General features: G+C 24.7%; 1 protein-coding gene across 1 annotated transcript; it reads right to left on the reverse strand.

Annotated features, from left to right (window-relative positions):
• Window positions 1-7,432: 7,432 nt before the first annotated feature.
• On the reverse strand, window positions 7,433-20,034 carry LOC145850005 (polypeptide N-acetylgalactosaminyltransferase 6-like). Its single transcript, XM_082955139.1, has 12 exons — window positions 19,754-20,034; window positions 16,458-16,721; window positions 15,497-15,778; window positions 15,119-15,278; window positions 12,102-12,248; window positions 11,675-11,805; window positions 10,983-11,201; window positions 10,492-10,677; window positions 9,363-9,494; window positions 8,773-8,907; window positions 8,316-8,447; window positions 7,433-8,088 (listed from the first exon to the last, which is right to left on the reverse strand). Exons 1-12 carry the CDS (start codon window positions 20,018-20,020, stop codon window positions 7,936-7,938), a joined length of 2,208 nt encoding a protein of 735 aa, XP_082811265.1. The 5' UTR covers window positions 20,021-20,034; the 3' UTR covers window positions 7,433-7,935.
• Window positions 20,035-22,493: the final 2,459 nt, after the last annotated feature.

Raw genomic sequence — 22,493 nt, forward strand, 5'->3', positions numbered from 1 at the left:
TTTATGTGTAGAATTGCTTTAACTAATTCTGCCCATAATTTGATGTGATTTAATTTAAATCATGAGTAGTATTGAGGCGTTGCTGCAATTAAACGAAAAATAAACAGTGTCTAGGCCTTATATAAATACTACGGATAGTTTTTGTAGCTAAGATTTTATAAACAAAAAAGTAAAAACAACTTAAATCAAATAAACTAGTTGTTTGATTTATATGTACATTTATTTAAATTATATTTTGTAAGCTAACAAAAGTAGTGGCTAGACTTACTAAAAAATTATGGATAATTTTTTTATTTAAGAATTAATAAAGAAAAATAAACAAAAACTTGTATACACTTAAACCACATGTTTAATTTATAATTTTTATTAAATTTATGTTTAGTAAACTTAAAGAAGTAGTGGCTTGGCCTTATGTGTACTATTGTATGGGCACTATTTTATAAATAGAATTGCTTTAATCAATTCTGCCGATAATTTAATGTGATCACGTTTAAACTATGGGTAGTATTGAGATGTTGCTGCAATCAAATGAAAAATAAAACAGTGTCTAGGCTTTATGTAAATATTATGGATATTTTTTGTAGTTAAGATTGTAGTTAATAAAAAAAGAAAAACTTGTATACACTTAAACCAATTGTTTGATTTATAAGATTTTTTTTGTAATTTATATTTTGTAAACTAACAAAAGTAATGGCTTGGCATATTATAAATATTTTGGATAGTTTTTGTATTTAAGATTTTATAAACAAAATAAAAAAAATTAAACTTGAACACACATAAGCAAATTGTTTGATTTATAATTGTATATATGTAATTTATACTTAGTAAACTTATAGAAGTAGTGGCTTGGCCTTATGTGTAATATTTTATAGACACTATTTCATAATTTGAACAAATTTTTAAAATTTTAATAAAGTATAATTTAAATAAATGTACATATAAATTAAAAAATAAATTCATTTGTATTTAAGTTGTTTTTTATTATTTTGTTTACAAAATCTTAACTACAAAAACTATCCGTAATATTTATATAAGGCCTAGACACTGTTTAATTGTAGCAACATCTTAATACTAACCATAATTTAAATGAAATCACATTAAATTATGGGCAGAATTAGTTGAAGCAATTCTACACATAAAATAGTGTCCATAAAATAGTACACATAAGGCCAAGCCACTACTTTTATAAGTTTACTAATTATAAATTAAAAAAATAAACTTATAAATCAAACAGTTGTTGGCTTAAGTGTAAACAAGTTTTTGTTTATTTTTCTTTATTAAATCTTAAATAAAAAAAAATATCCATAATCTTTTAATAAGTCTAGCCACTCCTTTTGTTAGCTTACAAAATATAATTTAAATAATTGTACATACAAATCAAAAAAATAGTTTATTTGATTTAAGTTGTTTTTCATACTTTTTGTTTATAAAATCTTAACTACAAAAACTATCCATAATAATTATATAAGACCTAGACACTGTTTTATTTTTCATTTAACTGCAGCAACTTAATTACAGCAACATCCTAATACTACCCATAACTTTATTGACATCACATCAAATTATGGGCAGATTTAATTGCAGCAATTCTACCCATAAAATAGTGCCCATAAAAAGACCGACCAAATGTTTACAAGTTTTCAATACAAAAAATGTTGAAAATTTGAATTCTAGAGCTGCATGAACTTTCAGCACCATGTGAAATAAATCATGATCGTTGTTGAAAATTTACTACAACGCGAGAACAATAAGACAAATTGAACTCGAGCAGAAGAAACTCGAGGAGGGAATACTCAAGTAGAGGCAACTCGAGCAGGGGAAACTCGATCAGGTACATATTAGTATTTTTTTTTAATTACAAGACAGATATCAAAAAAATTTATGTACAGTTACCTCTCGCGAACATTTGTTTACATTTATAAAATTATGCTCATTGACGGTTGGATAAACATTAGCAGTGCCTCAGTGTACTATAGTTTTAACAGTTAACAATAGTTTTAATTAAAGTTCTGAAAGAAAAATAATTGATTAACAATTTGACTATAAATAATGAATGTTTACAATACAATGAGTAATTATCTAAAGAAACAGCTAAAAAGATTATTTTCAGCAAAGTACGATATTAAATATATTTATAAATAAAAGAATTTTTTTTATTATCATGCAAGACTAGTTTAATCTTAGGTAGGCAAGAAACAAAGTAGAAAAAAAGTCTTTGTTTACACATAAACAATTTTTATACAATTTTTATTAAAAAACTTTCATATATATGTACAACTTAAATAAAAACTATTTTTGTTGACAAAAAAGTAGGAAAGTACCTAACTATATTTATTAGAATTCATTATAAGAAAACAGCCAATACAGTAGGTATATTTGCTACCTCTCCTTAAGTTACGCACTTTTGCTGTGGACACAATGTGCGTAGATTTGGGAGGGGTTTCTGTAAATTCTTAAAAAATAATTGTTATAGTTTAACTTATTTTGAAGTATAAATAAAGAATAATAACAAAAATACTTGATTATGTACAGCTTAAATTATTATTTTTTATTTTACTTTATCTGTTTGTAAGTTTTAAATTTTACTTTTTATACTAGACTGTTAAATAAAAAATATTTTTAGATTTTATAAAATCAACAAAAACATCGGCGAAAGTCAGCAGGGCAGGAGCAACTGGAGCAGGAAAAACTGGAGCAGGAAAAACTCGAACAGGAGCAACTGGAGCAGGAAAAACTCTAGCAGTAGCAAACTCGTTTTTTTAAAGTTACTTGCATGTTTTTTTTTTGGTTTTTATTACTAGTTAGACAAGTCATAAAGTTAAGTTAGTATATTTACAATTGTGCAAATACAGAAACTTACATGGACATAAATGAAAATAAAAGTAGCTATAGTTTTAAGAAAGAGTGATGATATACATGGGTATGAGATATGTGTTTTTTTTTTATAAATATTATTTTTTATTTTATTTGTTATTTAAAATATGTTCAATTTTTTTTTTCTGAAAAATTTGCTATTTCTTCATATTAATTACCTTTATGATTTAAATCTTAATGTTTCCAACTAGGGGATTTTTTAGTTTGGCAATGTCAATCTGCAGCACCCCCTTACAAAAAGACCACGCGGCGCCACTGGTTATAACACGTAAAAATGTCACAGACAATGAAATTAATTTAACCATAATATGCTAACTAGTTTATATTTTTACAAAAAAATTAGAACTAGTGTTTTTAAATACCTAAAACCAATTCGGTTAAAAAACTAAGTGTAATATTTTTTAGAAATTTGTGACCTTTGCTATCAAAGTTGTTATGTTTAAACCAAAAAAAAATTTAATATGATAAAATTTAAATTAAGAAAGTTTAAAAGATCGAACTTTATATGACTAGTCTAAAACAATCAAGTTAAAAAAGATCGACTTCAAAATGACTAAGTTTGAAACTTACAAGTTAAGCATTATCAATTTTGATATCAACTATTTTGAATTGATTGCGCTTAATATGGTCAAGTTTAATATGACCACGTTTAACAAGATCGAGCTAAAAATAATCTGAGTTTAAAATTAACGAGTTTAAAATGATCAAGATTTTGAAATTATAGTAAATCTACATTAAAATTGGTGTTTTAAAACTTGAAAGTAGGTTAAACTGGAAGAAGTAAAAATAAAAACTTCAAAATTTCAAAAGAACCATTAAAACTAATGTAATTTACAATTTGTACTTCATCAGTTTATTTTTTTACATCATTTGTTTTTCTTACAACATGTTTATTAGAACGCTAAAGTTTTCTGCTGATAATTATACTTATAGTACACTATAAAACAACCTTGACACAGTTTTATTTACGACAAAACATGAATAGTTTTATTTTTAATATAAGTCAAATTAAAAAAAAATCTATCTTCCTTATCTTATTTATCTTCTTTAATACTATTTTGTTTTGTTGTTTATTAATAAAACGGCAAGTATCCTCTCTGTTTTTGATATCAAAAATTTGATTATGTAAAACATTTTGAACAATCTGATTTCTAAAGTAAATCATTTGACTCTCTGTCATTTTCCGTGCCTGGTACTTAGCAGACATAATACATTTTTGTAAGTTTGATTGATATATTACGTTTTCTAAATAAGCTTTTACCGTATTATAAAAGATTAAACAAAATATTTATTGAAGTTGTGTATTTATTTATAATTGTTAACTATATTTAGATGACATCTCAAAGCATCAAATTATTATACTAATAAGTTACAATTCTTGAAAATAAATAATAATATAAAATATTTTTCAAGTTTTTATATTATTTTTATATTATTCAATTTAATAAAGATTTGAACATTATGAATTTTTAAAATCTTTTGAACGGAGTGAATTCAAAAACTCTTAAACGCACATTTATTGTTATGTTAGTAGATTTTGATACCTATACACAGTAATTTGAGTACAAAAATTTTTCTAGGTGACCAATTTTAAACAATAAAGTAGAAGTAAAAACGACTTCTTTATCTAAAGTTTGTTTTCAAGACTTCACCTAACAAAGTTTATCAAATTAAGCAACAACTTTTTTTTTTGGTCCTTTTTTCTATTTACCAAAATAGTTACAAAAACATTTATAACTTCTTAAAACAGTAAAATAAAACTACCTTCCAGGTTTTGTTATCACCATTTCAACTGTTCCACAACTTTTAATATCTTTTCAAATTTCTTTGTTTGTTATTTCCATTTTTGGGTTTTCTTTTTATCGCATAACTCGATATAACGTATGAATTTTCTTTAGTATGATCTGTTTTCTAAGATTCCAAAATTTTGTATTGATTTAAAACAATTTTTTACCTGTTTACCTATAATATTTTTAGATTAACTGTTTCTACTGATGATTGAACTTTGAAGGTCCTTCATTAAAAATAAACTGGAGTTTTCTTTTGACTAACAAAGCTCGTTTACTTCCTTGGCCGTTTTTGAATAAAATACTAAACTCTGTTATTTTTAAGAACTTCTTTTTTTAAATCATTTTAACCGATGCAATTGTTATGGTTATTGTTGACTTTTCTTGTTCTGTATATTCACTATAGTAAAAACACTTTAAGTATAAAATCTCTATTTTAAAGATAAGGCTTATACGTAGAATTATTATTTTATTTATGATAAGTTTATAGACCTAATCGTATATTTAAAAGTTTTTTGAAAAAAAAATGTGTATTTTCTTTAATTTATACACAATTTTATCAATTATCAATTTATTTAATTCAAAAAACTTTTGAAGCTAAAAGTAAAATAAAACATAAAAATATATTTAAAAATGTTGTAAACTTTTAAGTAAATTTATTATTTTTTCACATTAGATACATTATGAAAATATTTTCGACATAATTTAGTTAATGTATATTTATATAATTGATTCACATGTTACAATTAAAACCAACACAAAAAGTTCAAGGTAAAAATGCATTGTTCTAAATCTAAAAATATCAAATTAAGTGTTCTAACTTATAGTGTTACCTTTTAAAATCCAATGGAAGTTAAATAAAACAAACAATGACAACAGCAAATGATGGAAGTAAGTTAAGGGCATAGAGGGGTAAATTTTTTTTTTTACGATTTGATACTTTTGTAGAGTTTTAGTTAAGCTAAAAGTTGCTTTTTACAGATTTTAAAAGTTCAAAAAAATTTTAGAGATATAACCAGTTAAAATTGGAGGGTTCAATAGGTTTCAATAGGTTCAATAGGTTTCTTATAGGAGGCGAAAAATAAAACAGCAAATAAATCGAAATCACTAAAAATCTATCTCCTCCTAAGTTTTTTGAGATAAACACCTAAAATTTTCAGGAAATGTTCCCTGCAATTAAAAACAAAACGTTTCGCAACAAAGTTGGAAAAAAGAAGATAATAATTGTTATAACAAAATAACAAAAAAAGACAGTTTTATTTACAAACTTTTTCTAAAACCTAATAGTAATTTTATCAGTACGTCAATTGAAAGTTGTGGTTGCTTTAGCTAAACATATACTTTATAACTATGCTAAAATTACTTTAAGGACTTTAAATAACATTATATAACAACTGCAATTTTAGAAATATTACAAAGGTATCAGATTATTAATTAAACATTTAATTTAAACTTAAATATATTAATATTGATATTCATATAAAAACTAATCTAAACTAATATAAGCATGTTGATAAAGAACTAAAAAATCAAAATAACAGAGTATAAACATATATTACACTCTATAATTTTACATAATTTAAAGCCACGTAAAAGTTTTAAACTGATGTCTTTTTTAATTCTATTAATGTAAAAGTATATTATTATTCATTCTTTTAAAAATAAAAGTGTAAATAGTTTTTACAAACACATGTTATTTTATTCTTATTTTTACAAACAGTATGTTAAGTTTATTGCTTTTACAAACTAAATACATTTTATACGTGTATGTATTTTATAAATGCTTACCTAATAATTAAGGTTTGTTTTTTGTTAATTATTAAAAAATTTATACATGTAAAAGTAATTGTGTAATATAAAGAAAAAAATCATTTACTTTTTGTTAATAAAACGTTCAAAAATTTGCTTAACTAATTCGTTTAAAGACTACTAGAAAACTAAAATTAAGATAACTACTTGAACATTGATGTAATCAATATCAACAAAACTGTAATTAAACGTTATTTTAATAAAGCTGTTGAATTAAAAAAAAACTACATATTAAAAAATAAAGTCTTATCAAGTGTTTTAGGTCGTAAATAAAAAATGTTTTAAGATGATTTGTAATTATTTTATAGTAAAACACTAATTTTAAAAGTAGAAGAAAACTTAACTACCGAATTAAATTATTCAAGTAGATAATGCTAGAACAAATTTAACATTTAAAAAGAATAGAAATATATATATATATTTGATAATAAAAACGATTTATGACCTTAATTAGTAATGAAATGTTAAAAGTGTTTAATGTTGTTTATTTAAATTTCTAAAACTAATTTGTCTCATTAGACTTTGGAATTTTGCCTATGAAAGCCCAATAAATTTTCTAAAAATATTTTTAATTTACTGTTTTATTAGTACGAGTTTGGACACTACTGTAGTGTTAAAATTAGTTTAGTTCCAGTTAAAAAGTTCTCTGTTCAAAAATTTAAAATGGAATTAAACTATTCATATTATGAGACTTAAAGCTTCAGATTTTTTTCACAGCCTGAAGTATATTATATTGTAAAGTAAAAGTGACTTTTATACAATTTTATCCGTAGGCTTTTTTTATAACAAATTTATTTACAAAAAAAATAACAAAGAATAGAATTAATTAAATAATTTAGCAACTACTTAAAGTTTACATTATATTTCCTAAAATATTATGGTTATAATCAAAATACAAAAACTCAATGGTACATTAATTTTATTTCTTGAATTGTATATAAAAATAGTTTTTCAACAAGTTTTGTTTTAATTCATTAAAAACTTTATTATATATATATTTATCATTAGAAGTATAGCTAAAACACATTTTAAAAATATAAATAGTTAACTACTTTAATACATGAAAAAAACTAATGCAATAACAAAAAGTAGTAAAGTAAGTTGAAAGCAGTTGAATACAGTTTGAAAAAATACTAGGAAAAAGGTAGTTTCTTAAGTTTAAGAGATACGAAAGTGACACTTAGAAATACAGCAAAGTTAAATACCTTCAAGAAAATAAAAATTGCACCATCAATAAAGCGAAAAAAAAATCACTTGCTTCTTTAAAAAATAATTTGAGCATAAAGTGTATACAAACAGTTGTTTGTTACAATGTCGATACAACCTTTTTAAAAACTTTTATAACAAAATGCTAAAAAAGTAAACAAAATAGTTTTATTTAGTCAATAGCTAAAATATAATAAATTTTTATTGTAAATTTATTTTTTGATAAAACAGGATTGTTATTAAAATTAATCAAAAGTTTTCACAGTTCCCTCGTTGAAGAACCTTTATTTGGGTCTAACTTGTTCCAAGACCATTTTTGGCTTTGTGATTTTGGAGAGCATGGTTGCAGTTTTACTTCTTTTATTGAAGCAGTAAGACACGTCTTTTCTAGAACATTAACCACTAATCCGTTCTAGGATATATATATCTTATTTAACTTAAATGACTAATTTTATACAGTTTCTAAAATAAAAATAAAGTAATTATAATCAAAACTTATAAAGATTTGGTATTTCTTTAGTACCTCGCTAAAAAGGAAAAAAATATAAAGTTTTTTTTATAAAATACCTAATGATTTTTCAAAATGTAGCCTGTGCTAACTAACCTAAAAATTAAAATAAGTATATATATACAACTAACTGGCTGAACAATCCATTGTTGATTCGGCGATGGATCTTTCATTTCAGCAGGAAATTTGCATCTTTCGATCTCCAGTTTTTTACCGTTTGAACCAACGCATAAATCACGTGATCCGGGTTGCCGCAACTCTTGCTATTATTAAGTAAAAAGATAAACGAAAAGACTAATTAACTTATAGTTTGATAGCTTTATGTTTTGCATAAACAGTCTACTTCGAAAGTTTTATAGCTAAAATACTTTAAATTAAGTTTCTGATTAAATTAAATGACTGTAACAGTTGTTTATTTTTGTAGCATAGTTTAAAGAAAAAGCTCGAAACATTTTAAGTATTTAAACATTAAATTCAACTCAAAAGTTTAAAAATATAAAATTTACACAAAAAACTTCTAATATTTACTTTTAAAATTGCAGTGAAACATTTTTATATTCAAAAAGTATGTTTTTATTTGTATACCACCTGTTTAGTGTACTCAAAATATTGTTGATCAATATTTTCATTGATTTTACTTATTGACAAAAGTCTCCCTGGAATAGAGTCTGCCACAAAAGAGTCAATACACATGTTAGCTTCTGGCCCAAACTTGCAGCATAACTAAGTTATAGGAAAAAATATGAGTTTATCATTAAATATACTCCTTATATATTTTTAAAACTTGTTAAAATATACAAAACTTTTTCTTTTTTCTTTTTCGTAAATCATTAAAAATACCATACAACTGAAAAATAAAGTTAAAAACTAAAAATATCTAAGGCAAACGTTTAAAAAAAAATTGATCATGTACAACAAGATATTGTTGTAAGACAAAAAAGAATTTATAGTTACTTACATTATTTTAGTTATATAAATTATAGTAAATGAAAACTATTATAGATTTTTTCTAAGCTATATATCTATATATTAATACTATCCTGGTATCATTTTTCAAAGTAAGTAGGTAAAAAATGCTTAATCTAGTAAAAATATCGAAAAACAGTTAACATTCGATAAAAAGGAAAAAAAGAATAAAAGGTAATGATTTAAACAAAAAATTATTAAGTCATACTTACTGCTCCAGATTTTGCAGGATTCAGTTCTGGTATGTAAAGATCTGGGTAAACATTCTTAATATACCAACTAAAAGGCTTGCACTTTAAGTCTTCTTTTAATTTGATTCGCGATGATATATCATTCGTTTCCAACTGCAAGTTAATTAATTTTAAGTTTTGTAATAAAATAATGTTTCAATTACAATTTAACAAATTTTAAAAAAATTACAAATGTGCTAAAAATCTTTTGATTTAACAGTTGTAAGTCAACAGTTTTGATAATCAAAATTATGAAATTTGTACTTTAACTTTTTAAATTTTTTTTAGTTTATTGTGTATTGTAAAAAAGTTAGCTGTTAAAAATTTATTTTATACCATTAATACGAAATCAAATGCATCTTGTTGTAAATTAGAACAGTTTAATAATGTAAATCTAAAAACTAGTGGAAACAAAAAACAAAGAAACTGTGGTTTTAACATTTAATTAATGCTATAAAAAACTACCGTAATAAAAATGTTAATTTAAAATAATTTGTTTAAGCAAAAAGTTACGAATACATCCTTTTTGCTAGAGACTATATAGTAATATTTAAAAACTTTAACTACTTGTGAATTAAATTTTTTTTTTTATTTAATACTACCAAAATTATAAGTTAACTTATAAACAAACACTGGTTTAATAACTTTGCTTACCACTGAAATCTAAGAGTTACTGTTCAAAAAATATATATGATAAAACAATTACATTAAACCCACATTAGTACTATTTATGCACTAATAGTCTTAAAAATACAACTAAGCTGTTTTCAAAAATTAAAACAGCAAAATATTTTTTGAAAATATATTTAATATTTTTAATATAAAATTAATTTAATCAAAAGTATTTGATAGTAAAAAATTTAATGTATAAGTAAAGAGGTTTATGTACACTTTTATCAATGAATTGATGACTTATATATATACATTTTAATTTTAATTTTTACTAACTCTAATTTAAATTTATAAAAATAACTCTTACCTTAATAACTTTTGAAAATTTTTTAAATAAATTTAAACAAAATTAACTAAATTTATTTTTTCAACTATTATATTTAAGTTTTGTGGACCGTTCCTAGAACTGGACAAGAATTTTTGTTTTAAAACTTTAAACCTTTTTTACTCCTGGTGTTCTTTTGTAGAATTGCTGTTTGAACTCATCCATCCAAACATCAGATACTCGCTTTTTATTGGCTAATATAATTTCTTGTTTTATGTTGTGAACGCTTCTGCTTTTAAAAACGTGACCCACGTGACTGCAAGGAATTATTTCTACCCTACCTTCTTTACATAACCATGTCTGTAGATAGTCAATTTGGTAAAATAATGTAGTTTCTGCCAAAACTTTGCTAACTAAACAGAATAAAATGTATAACTGTTAATTAAACTTTTTTACAAACGTTCATGAAATTTTGTTCCTATTTAGGATGAATTAAAAAAATAATAATAATAAAAATGAAACTTATTAAATTGTCTATTGTAACTAATGATAGAAAGTCGGTATAAAATGCTTAAGTAACTCATATAAAGGATAATACTAAGATTAAATAAACCTTATCAGAAAGAAACTAAACAAATTAACTAAATGCTAAACTATTTTGTAACCTTAAAAGATAGCTCTAAATTCTCTCCTCCCATCTGATTCATTCCTTCATCAAAACCTCCAAGCAAAGTAAAAAATTCTTTATGTATTGCAAATACTCCTCCAGATAGTGTCGGAGAAGGTATTGGTTCGGAAGGACACTTGTTTGGATGTTGGAATCTATCCTTTTCTGGTTGAATCCATCTATATGTAAGGGACCAGTCAAATCCTCCACGCTGTGCCTTTTGTAAAAAACAATGTTAGAACAAAATATATAGATAGTAATAAAATAATAAATTAAAAGAATAAAAAAAAACATCAAAACAGTTTTTTTAAATATATTAATTTATAAAATAATAAATCGTTTTAACTTCAAACAAAATAAACATCAAAAACTATTTAGCAACCGTAGTCAAAGTGTAAGAAAAACTTTAAAAATTGTATTATTTTTTGATGAAAAATAAGTTTAAGTTAAAAATACTAAAACACTCAAGCTCCCATGATTGTTATATAAAGTTAGCTAAAAAATTAAGTATCTAGTTATAAAATTTATGTTACTTTACTTTAGTTACAAATTATAAAATTAAACCATAAGTATTTATTTTTTTAGTTATGATAATAGCATATTTACAACATAACGTGAGTACTTAATAAAATTTTTGATTAATTAACTCTTCAAAACCTAAAGGTTTAAATTTAATTTATCAAAACTAACCCTATGCATGGGAGTTAAAGAGAATTTTAAAGTATCAGGGTTGATTATTTCCATAATAGGTAGGGCGACAACTTTGTTATTTTCGCTAATTCGTTTCAACAAGTTTTCAGCCCAAGCTTCATAGCACTCACCTATGTAAGCACTTATAGCGATAAAGACTTAACGCTTTTAGTTTTTAATTTTAGAACTTAAAATAAAGATTAAATAAAACTTTGAGACAAAAAAATTATATGATTGGATAGTTTTTTTTAATAAAAGTTAAACATTCAAAAGGTATTAAATGAACTATGTTAAGTAACAGAATTCGAATTAATTTTTACTTCTTTAACTGAAAAAAATCAAAAGTGATTTGATTTTAAATAAAAAACAATTTAAAGGTAGTTATAAAATAAAAAAATCTAGTAATTAACATTTTAACCAAACTAACAGTGGCTATCAAGAAAAATGAGAACTTCTCCTGTAGCTTGTTCAACTCCGATTCGCCTTGCTTTAATTAGACCCTCCTGTTTAGGAAGTCTTGTCAGGGTTACCATATCTAATTCTTCAACTTCTTTTTTAACTTGTTCAAATAAATCTGTAACCATATTAAAGTTTTCAAATCCTTGTTTTATTATTTGTGTAAATAACACCAAAAGTCAGAACAAAAAAATACATAAGCTTTAGAGTCAACGTGTAATTGTTGATTGAAATACTCATGTGTCATCATGAAAATAATACCTTATCTAAAATTTTGTCTATATGGCAACTATAATAACAAAAATAAACTCTATACAGGCAGTACAGGCATCTTTAAAACCAGGTGGTACGGCCTCAATAACGACATAAAAATCCACAGAGATAACAGAACAGAATTATCCTAATACATATGGCAAATTAAAAATAAAAAATGACTACAACTTTAACTGGAAAATTTTGCACCACATTGGTGAGCTAAACAACCCTCAAAAACTTTGTCGCACGGGCATCTAAAAGAAAATCGAGATAGCGAACGCTGATAGAAGAACTAGTTTGAATAAAAGATTAGGATTACTTTGCAGCAGTAATTAACAAGATCCACAAAAACAGAGTCCTTCCAGAGACGAATCCATTTTTGAAACTTGGATCCGGTTCCAGATCCGAATCCTCTAGTTGCTTTGAAACTTGTTGGAATATTTAATGTAATTTTTTAAATTTTTCCGGGATATCTAGTGGAAGTTTCATATTGTTCCCGAGATGGTTTTTTTATTTATTCGCTTTTCATCACAATCTCCAGAGTATACTGTGTGTTTTTTTTTATTTAGTTTCCAATTTGCTGATCTACCCGGTCCAAAAAAATTGGTTCCGGTCAGATCCATTAGATCACTTATTTTGCAAGTACGCATTTCAATAAACTAGGTTTTAAAACTTTAATTTCAGTTATAAAACCAACATTCTAATCATAAATATCTGTAAGTTATCGTAAAACTAATTGTTTGGATATATGTGTTATAATTTATATAAACTTTAAATATTTTATGATTTTTTTTAAGAATCACTCGAAAAACAACAAATAAATCATCAACTAATTAAAATACATGAAAAAACATATGTTAAATGGTATCCAAATGTAAAACTAATTGCTTAGAATGTTGTTAAATTTTAACTCACATCAATTTTAGTTAGTCATAATCTCTTATATCCTTTTTAATACACAAAGCTATCTTTAATATCTAAATCAAGTGTTAAATATTTTTAGTAATAGTAAATTGCAAGCTTTCCAAACCACAGTTAGTAAGTAAACTTAAATAGTTTATGTATATATAAACTTTGAATAATTTCAGATCATTTTGTTTTAAACATAACTAATTTTTTTTTATAAATATTCAAAATACAAAGCTAAACGTTTGTTAATAAAGATTCTAGCGAACTTGCTTCAAGTAACTTCGCTCGAACATATAATAAAAATAACTTGCGCAGTACTTTTCTTTATTGAACTGACATATGTTTCTGTGTGTTAAACGAGTTAACACACTTCAACGGAGTTCTGTAATGCAATAAAAAACAGAAGATAAAGTAAGTGAGTATGTATGTGTATTTACTTAAGGTAAGCATAATTATTATAGATTAATAGTTAATGTACTACTGTTATAAATTGGGGAAAAAAAGAGGTTAATCAATAAGTATAAATAAACAAGTTTATAAATTTTATAAAAACAAGTTTTCACAGTACTCTTTCTTTATAAATTTAACATTTGTTTCTGTGTGTAAACAAATTAACACACTTCTACGAAGCTATGCAAGTCCAAGAGAGAATTTATTTATTAACTAGTATTTAAAGATTTACGTCTTTTTTCTAAATTTATAACAGTCGCATTATATAACATATAATGTATCTAACATTAAAAACATAGTTGTGCTTATCTTTAGTAAATACACATACTTTCTTAAATTAGCTCCTACTATTTCTTGCATTATTAATTTTTGTACAGAGCTCCGTTGAAGTGTGTTAACTTGTTCAACACACAGAAACATATGTCAGTTCATAAAGAAAAGTACTGCGCAAATTGTTTTATCAAAAAGTTTTATATAACTTTACATAAAGCAAGCCCAAGCTTTTACTAGTTTTTATTATTATGTATCTCCTTTAAAAAAATTCACCTAATTTTTTTTTTTTAAATCACAAAGTCAGAATTAACAATTTAAGAAAACACTTTTTGTTAGCATTTGTTAAAGAAAATTTTTTAAACTTAAATAGTAAATCTATATAGTACTTTGTTAGTAAGTTTCTTTTATAGATTCATCCAAAACAGACTTTAGATTCTCACCAGAAGTTTCAATAGCATTTGTTACATATATATAAAAACAACTTATACATGGAAGTTGTTTTTATCATTTAAAATAAATATTTATCTCTACAACAAAAGTTGCACAGAGAACTGTGTCAATTAAAAACAAAAACAAACAATTTTTTATATATATTGAAAATAAAACTGAATAATATTTTTTTGACTGAACCCATTTTCACTGAGTCCGCTTTGCAAGGCTTTTAAATAATTTATTTAAAAATTAGAAATTAAAAAAAGAACAAATATTTCATTTAGCTTGCTACAACCATCAGCTTTATAACTTTAAGATGTAACCCTCAATGTTATAAATGAAATTTTTGTTCTAGTTTAATTGAATTTCGCATTGTAAAATGAAGTATTTTAAAGCCTTTCCAGACGGGCTCAAAGTAAATGGATTTAGTTAAATAAACTTAGCTCAGTTTTTTTAGATATATAAAAAGAAATGTTTTTTATTTATTTAAAATTTTCACAGCTCTCTATGCAATTTTTTATGTAAAGATAAACACTTGTTTTAAATAAAACTAATCTTTTCTTCAAATTTGCTAAGAGTTATCAACGCAAATACATTATTAGGACTTAATTGAATAAATTTAAAATTTACGAGTAAACTTTATTATTTTACAAATATCTAATTTGGTACCTTGGTGAGAGAAGTCGTCAACAATTATAAGCTCTGTAAGTAGAATAGCAGGTACAGTTTCTAATACACTGTAAATTGTTCTCATTAATGTTGAATAAGCCTCATTTCTAAAAACTACAATTACCGATGTAGTTGGAAGTGGTACTTTAAATTGAATTTCCTAGAAAAAAAATAAATGAACAAATAACTTTTTATTACAACTACCCAAGTTTCATAGTAGAATATCTATTAAAAAACGTTTGTTATACTAGAAAATTAACTATAACTAAAGAATAATTTATACATTAAACTACTTAGTATATTTTTATAAAGCTATAAGAAGCTGTAACTAAAAATAAAAGTGAAATACTATTTTTTATCAAAATAAGCTACACCAACTTTGCAAACAGTTTCTCTGTGATCACCTAAGTTTCTATGAACAGACACAATGTCACTGACGAGCACATTGAAAGCGTGTCGTTTGTAACCTTCTTCTATCTGTTGAACGACTGAGGGACCCATTCTTTTTGGTATTTCAAAAGGATGACCTAATTCTCCAGGTGCTTCGCGATCAATTGGAGGTTTCATCAATACTGGGATAAGATGTTCCGGTAAGTAAAAGGTAAAATTTACTTTACCTTCTATTAGTTCTTCTAGACTTTCCATTGAGGCATTGTTTGCCTTTAAAAAAATCACAAAATACTTTTAACTCCGGAGTTATACATTAAAATACTATGTAGTAAACAAAACTTTTAAAAAATTTTTGAAGTTAAGCATTTTAATTTTTAAATGGCATCAACCTTAAGTGATGCATTATGTTAGCCGTTTAGTTTTCGAAGTTTTATTACTTAATATTTTTTTACAATTGCTTTGTTAGAATAGACATTTTGTACTCTTTTGTTAAGTTAATATGAATTAAAGTATCAGAATTTAATCATTACTTTAAAACTTACTAAAAAAGAAGACTTTTGAATTTATAGATAGTCACATTAAAACTTTAACAACATTTCTACAGTTCTGTCTATATTCAAAAACTCTAAAACTCAATTAATACTGTGGTAAATGAGAAATTATTGTGCTTGTATATATACTTTTAGTTTTTTTTTACACCGAAAATATTTTTAACTCTTCATAAAATTAAATTGAAAAAAACGAAAGTTTTCAGTTTAAACATTAGCACCAAAAAATCATAAATGTATGTTATTAATTTTAGTTTTGCTTATTTCTAAATTTTTAAAAACGGGAAAACATAGTTCTTCAGAGTTAAAGAGATTAGTAGTTTTTTTACAGCGACAATAACTAGCTGCAAACAAACTTTGGTATTTTATTATTATTATTTAGATGAACTGAAATATCTTACAGCGAAGAAAATGTCCTCATCCTCATCTCCTTCAACTGCAACGTCATCGACTAAAACTTCAGCACCAGCTATATCATCATCATCAACATCATCTTCAAAGTCTTCTGAGTTTCGGTCTTCAAGACCTTGATCTCGGGGTGCTTCCAGCTCATCGCTACCCTTAGGATTATTGTTTTTAAGCTTTTCAGCTTCTTCGTCGTCGACTGATAATGCAACAGCGTCATCGTCTGATGATTCTTTTTTTTTATCTTTATTTTCGTCTTTCTGCAAACAACAAAACAGGATAAGTTAATTCTAGCATTAAAACAAATGAAGTTTTCCATGCAAATATACGATATATAAATATTTTTCTGATAAATATTTTGTGGTATGGGTCGGTTATTTCAAAGTGTTGGTTGACTCATTTTAAATATTCCGTACCTAAACTTGTGGTTAAAGTAAGGAAAAAGGGCGAGTTTAAGTAAATTATTTTTCTTTTTTATTGCTTTTTAAAATTTTGTTTTACTTTACTTTTCTGGTTTTGACATTTACTTGTAGTGGGCGAATTTGAGGGTTGTATGATAATCTTGTTTTATGTTATTTTTTAACAATTAACAAAAAATTATACAAATTACCCAGTAAAAAAGAATCCTTTAACCGTTTAAAATAAGATTATCAAACATCATTAAATTCCGCCAACTACAAATTCAATTTAAAGTACTAAAAAACAAACAATAAATCTAAAAAGCCAGAAAAAATAATTCTATCTTGCCAAACAATAAACACAAAAGTAGGTACAAAAACTTTGAAATTAGTAAACTAACACTTTGGTATTAACCACCAATACCACAAAATATTTATTAGAAATGCATTTAAACCTCGTACAACTGAGTTAAAGATTTTAAAATAAAAGTTCTTAAATACAACAACACAACTTTAACCAAAATAAACCTCCAAAAAAATCATGCAACTACAAGAACGGAATATGCCACTAAACAACAACTTCTTAGCAAGCAACCTAATTTACCAAGCTGCAAAAAAAACATAAAATACGAAAATGTCTTACGCTGGCTCAACTAGCACAGTATTTATATGTTTATACCGGAACCATAGGATGAGCTAAAAAAATAGACTAAAAAGGTACAACACAGAGTTATAAAATTATTTACAGGATTAAAAGATGCGAAAAAATAATATAGTTTAAAATGGGAAACACTTTGCAGAACTAAAATAAAACCAAAAAAATAACAAAATGTGTAACTTATTCAGCATAGAAAAATACCAAACTGAGAAAATTAAAAAAGAACTAGCACTATAGAAAAAAAAAAAGAAAGGCAACAACTCTGCCTCCAAAATTAAAATATGTGCTTTAAAACAAAAATTAAAACTATAACTAATTGTAGAAGCAAACTGAAACTAAAAATAATAACAGAAATAACAAAATAACTTATTTAATAGATGGTATATTTTTAAATGGACTGACCGAAGTTAATTTATTCAATAAATCACGATATGGAAACGGGTCACTTTTGCACAAAAAGGCATTTTTGCACGACGGAAACAAAAAAAAGTTAATCAATAAAAAAAATTAAAGTACCGACTTTAGGTAAGGGTTAGGGGTAACAATGATAGTAAAAAAACGATAATAGAAAAAAAAGAAAAAAAACCGATAAAGGTAAAGTGTTGGGGAAAACAGTAAAAGTAAAAAAAAAACACAAATATAATAAATAAATAATAACTTGAAGAAAAAAGGTTTACCAACTAAGAGTCAGGGTTAGGGGTAACAGTGATAGTAAAATATAAAAACAAAGAAAAAAAGAAAGAAAAAAAATGACTACATAAAAGAAAAAGTCTGCATTTGTGTCTTCATGCATTTTTGACACCTACCCTCACGATATATATATAATATTGTATACTACTTGCAAAATTTTTTGAAGTAAGTATTAATCTCTGCAATAAAAACTGCATCGAGATTGTAAAAATCGTCAATCAAAAAACTATACTTAATATATATTCTTAACTTCTAAATTTTAAACTACAGTAACCTGCCAGCTATGTAAGCATTTTGAAAACAGCGCAAAATGCATACCCAACCGGCAGTGCGTACCTAGGAAATTTTGCTCTTTAATTACCTACATTATGCCTAATACAGACAAACCACTAAAGCTTACAAAATACTAATAAAGCAAAATTCCCTAAAACAAAAACTTTTATTATAAAAACAAAAAGTACTTATTGAAAGTAAACATATATTAGAAGTCTTGAGTATTTATTAAATAATATGCTTTTATATGTAATTATTTATTTATGTATGAATATTTATGTTTATATCCAATCACACATTTTTTAAATATGTTGTACTTCTATGTACCTTTAAAGTTTACATATTAAATGCCATTAATTACTAGTTTCACCAGGTCATAGGACTAAATATTTTAAGTAATTTTATTTTTATCGTTCAATAAACTATATGTTCAATAAACAATATGTTCAATAAACAAAGATTTATGAAAACACGTATCATACTTTTATTAAATTGTTTCTTCAAAAAAACTAGTTCACAGTTCTAAAATTTTACTCCTGCTTACTTATTATTTATAAATGTTTCCATTTTAACTTGCTGTCTTAGTAGAAAACAAATTTATAAAAAACTAAATTGTGAGCTGCTTTTAGGAGGAAATAATGTGGTGCTTATAGTAGACTGCTGTATTCATAGTCAATACTGACAGCAATGGATTTAAAAAAGAGTGCATAACAACTTGCATAACAAAGTTTACCTTTATCTTGTTTTGTTTTTATATTTTACCACAATATCGGGTCAACTAGGCTAATAAAGGTAATTGAGGTTAGCTATATATTTTTCAAAAATTAAGGTTTTTTTAGTTTTATATATTATAAAATATGCTTGTTTTTTTACTAATTTTCATAATAAAATTGCATTTAGAACACAGCGGTTTTCAGCTAAAAGTGCGTACAATACCGGCAGTTCGTACCTAGTGAGTGCGTACATAAGTGGCAGGTTACTTTACTAGTAAAAGTATTTTTAAATTTTAGGTTCAAAATATCTTCATGTAAGTTAAAAAATCATAAAGTACCTAATTAATCAATACATTAACAATAAAATAACTAGTTTTAATAAAAATACTAGACTTTTAAAACAGATATATATAGTTAAAGAGTAGACAATAAGTAAAACAAAAGTCTTATAATTTTAGATTTTATAATTAGAAAACTTATGCTTTAAAGCTTGTTTGTATGAAATTTTTTCTAAGTTTAACTAATGTACACTGCCAATACTGTAATCAATAAAACTAAACCTCTTTAGGATTAACATATTTATTTCTTCCTTCTTTGATTGCATCTACATCTTCTTCTTGGTCATAAAAGTTTTCACCTGTACCATCGCCATCAGCATCGTAAGTATCTTTGTACTCGTCAATGTAATCATCGTAGTAGGACATTGCAGAACTTCTTGCGTCGTTCGTGAACTTGTTTTCACTAGAACTTGATATGTAGATTAAAAAGAAGAGCACTAACCCACATGCTGCATAAACACCATACTTTATCATGCGTTCAGTACGCATCTTATGTTGTAAAATGGTCTGTAAAAAAATAATACCGGTATTAAATTTGAGAGCAGAAGTATAGTTAGTTACAATCTTTATAAACTTTTTGTTTAAGTTATAAAATATGTTAATACATTGTTCGTACAAAATCTTAAGTTTTCTTAAAAAAAAGTTTGGACCTTTACGACAATAATAATACAAGTTTATGTAAACTCAATGCTAGTTTTTTGATAATAAATTTATTTAAAAAGCTTCGAAAGTTATACACCAACAGCTTGCTTTTGGATAGGCCAGTTGGATCGGTAAAATATTATATTTAAAAATCTTTAGTTGTGCTCAAGAGTAACAAAAGTAAAAACTTTGGCGTTAACAACTTTTGGCACTATTTTATACTTAAAAAATTATATTTAAAAGAAACTATTTTTATAAAATACCAAACTCTTAATAAATACAACACCAAGTAAAGGCATGAAAAAAAACAAATAAACTTTTTTTGAAAAAATAGTAATAACTATATTTTATTGACTTTAATAACGTTTAAAAAACTTAGTAAACTTTACTTTGTGTAATTTGAAGGCATGAATTATTTAATGTTACATTAAGAATGTTAGACACAGTAAAAATTAATCTTAGATGCATAACTTTTAAGTAGTGTCATTATAAGAAATAGCTTTATAAATATGTTTTTTACGTTGTTTATTTCATTGTAAAAGACTTTATTGCCTAAAAAATATAAATTAAATCAATAAAACAGTTAACAACTTCAATTTAGTCACGTTTATTTTTGAAAACACGATGTATAATGATATTCTTGTATACAAAGTATACTTAAGTGTATAAAGTTTAATTTAATGTGAACAATTACAATGTTTCCAAGCTTTAAATTAAAAAAAAGCATATGTAAACATTACTTATCTTACAAACATAAATTTGAGAACTGTAAATAAAACAAAATAGTATTAAAACTGTGTGAACTAAACAGATTAAATACGTGTTTGAGTTTATGAAAAGCAGAAATAAATTATGTATTTAGCTGCAACTTAAGGTTTCTTTAAGTGTTGCAAAGTCTAAATCCTTATTTATAAATTCTCTGAACATATAATCCCATTTATTTTTAATGAAAAATTTTGTTTTTTTATTATAAATCTTCTAAACACAGATGACTCAAACAAAATTGATTTTTAAAATATTTATTAGTAATTTTATTTTTAATAACATTACAAAGTAGTAATAAATATTCTAAAATTTTTACTGATTGACTTGGTTCATAATATCGCTACTTGCAGCAATCGTACGACTTGATGTTGTATAAGCTACTACTACAGTGTTAGCTGAAGACCTCAGTTTGAGGCATTTTTTTATAGATACTGAAAAAATAAAAAACGAACTAATTAAAATGATAGATACCAACAAAGTTAATAAACTAGGTCCGGGCCATTTACGAGGTTTAGTTTTTTCTTCGCAACAGTAACTTTTAGGACAGCAAAATTTATCATTACTGCAAACATGGCAAGTTGTTAAATCACTTGTTTTTATTTTTTCTTTACAAGAAAACAAAAAAGATGTGTATTTATGATGCTTTCTATTTGAAGTGAAGAAGTTTTCGCATTGATGGTTGAACACAGCTTTTGTTATTTTCTTTGTGCTATTTGTATTATTTTCCTCGTAATAAATAGAATGTACATCATTTAAGTGGATGATTAAAACTATTGAGATATAAAAGATCATCTTGCTCTTTAAATTGTTAATACTTTTAAATTGTCAATACTTAAGTCTTAATAATTAGTTTAGTTAAGTGTTACAAAGTTATTTAAAAAAGTTTAAGTCAAAAACTTTTTTAAATACTTTACAAAACAATAAATAGTAAAAAATAAACCACACAAAAAAAACTTTAGATTAAAAACTGAGAAACCTCTGCAGGTGTTAGCAAAAAACTTTTGAACTTTTTTTTGAATTTTCAATGAAAAACTTTTTACTACTAAATATTTGATTTGTTTTATTTATAGGTTGTAGTTGTAATTAAAGCTTTTAATTAAAAATTATTTATATTTTATAATATTTTTTTTATTTAAGCTAATTCATAACTTAAATAAGTTTTTAGTATAATTTTAAGCTATATAACCGTATAAGTGCTAATTAATGATAATACTATTTCTTGTTTAATAAAATAAAAACTGAATTAAAATTAGTATTGCAGTTAAGTAGAGAACGAAACATTTTAATTTTTACAGAACAAATAAAAAAAAAAGTGTTGGATTGTCTAAACATTGTGTAAGATACAAAATTCTTAAATGTTAAACTTTAGGCTATAAATAAGCAAAGTTTTTTTTTAGCTTTTCTAATAACTAAGTAGGAAAACAGCTATGAAAAAATTTTCAACACAAGATATACTCTTATTTAAACATCAGAACAATTTTTTTAAATTATTATACTTTAAAACTTGACAATTTTGTTAACAACTTTCGCTAACGAATTTTTTTAAGTCTGATTT

Source organism: Thalia democratica, chromosome 2 (genome assembly GCF_965202585.1).
Source record: "Thalia democratica chromosome 2, ktThaDemo2.hap1.1, whole genome shotgun sequence".
In the NCBI taxonomy this organism is placed as follows: Eukaryota; Metazoa; Chordata; class Thaliacea; order Salpida; family Salpidae; genus Thalia; species Thalia democratica.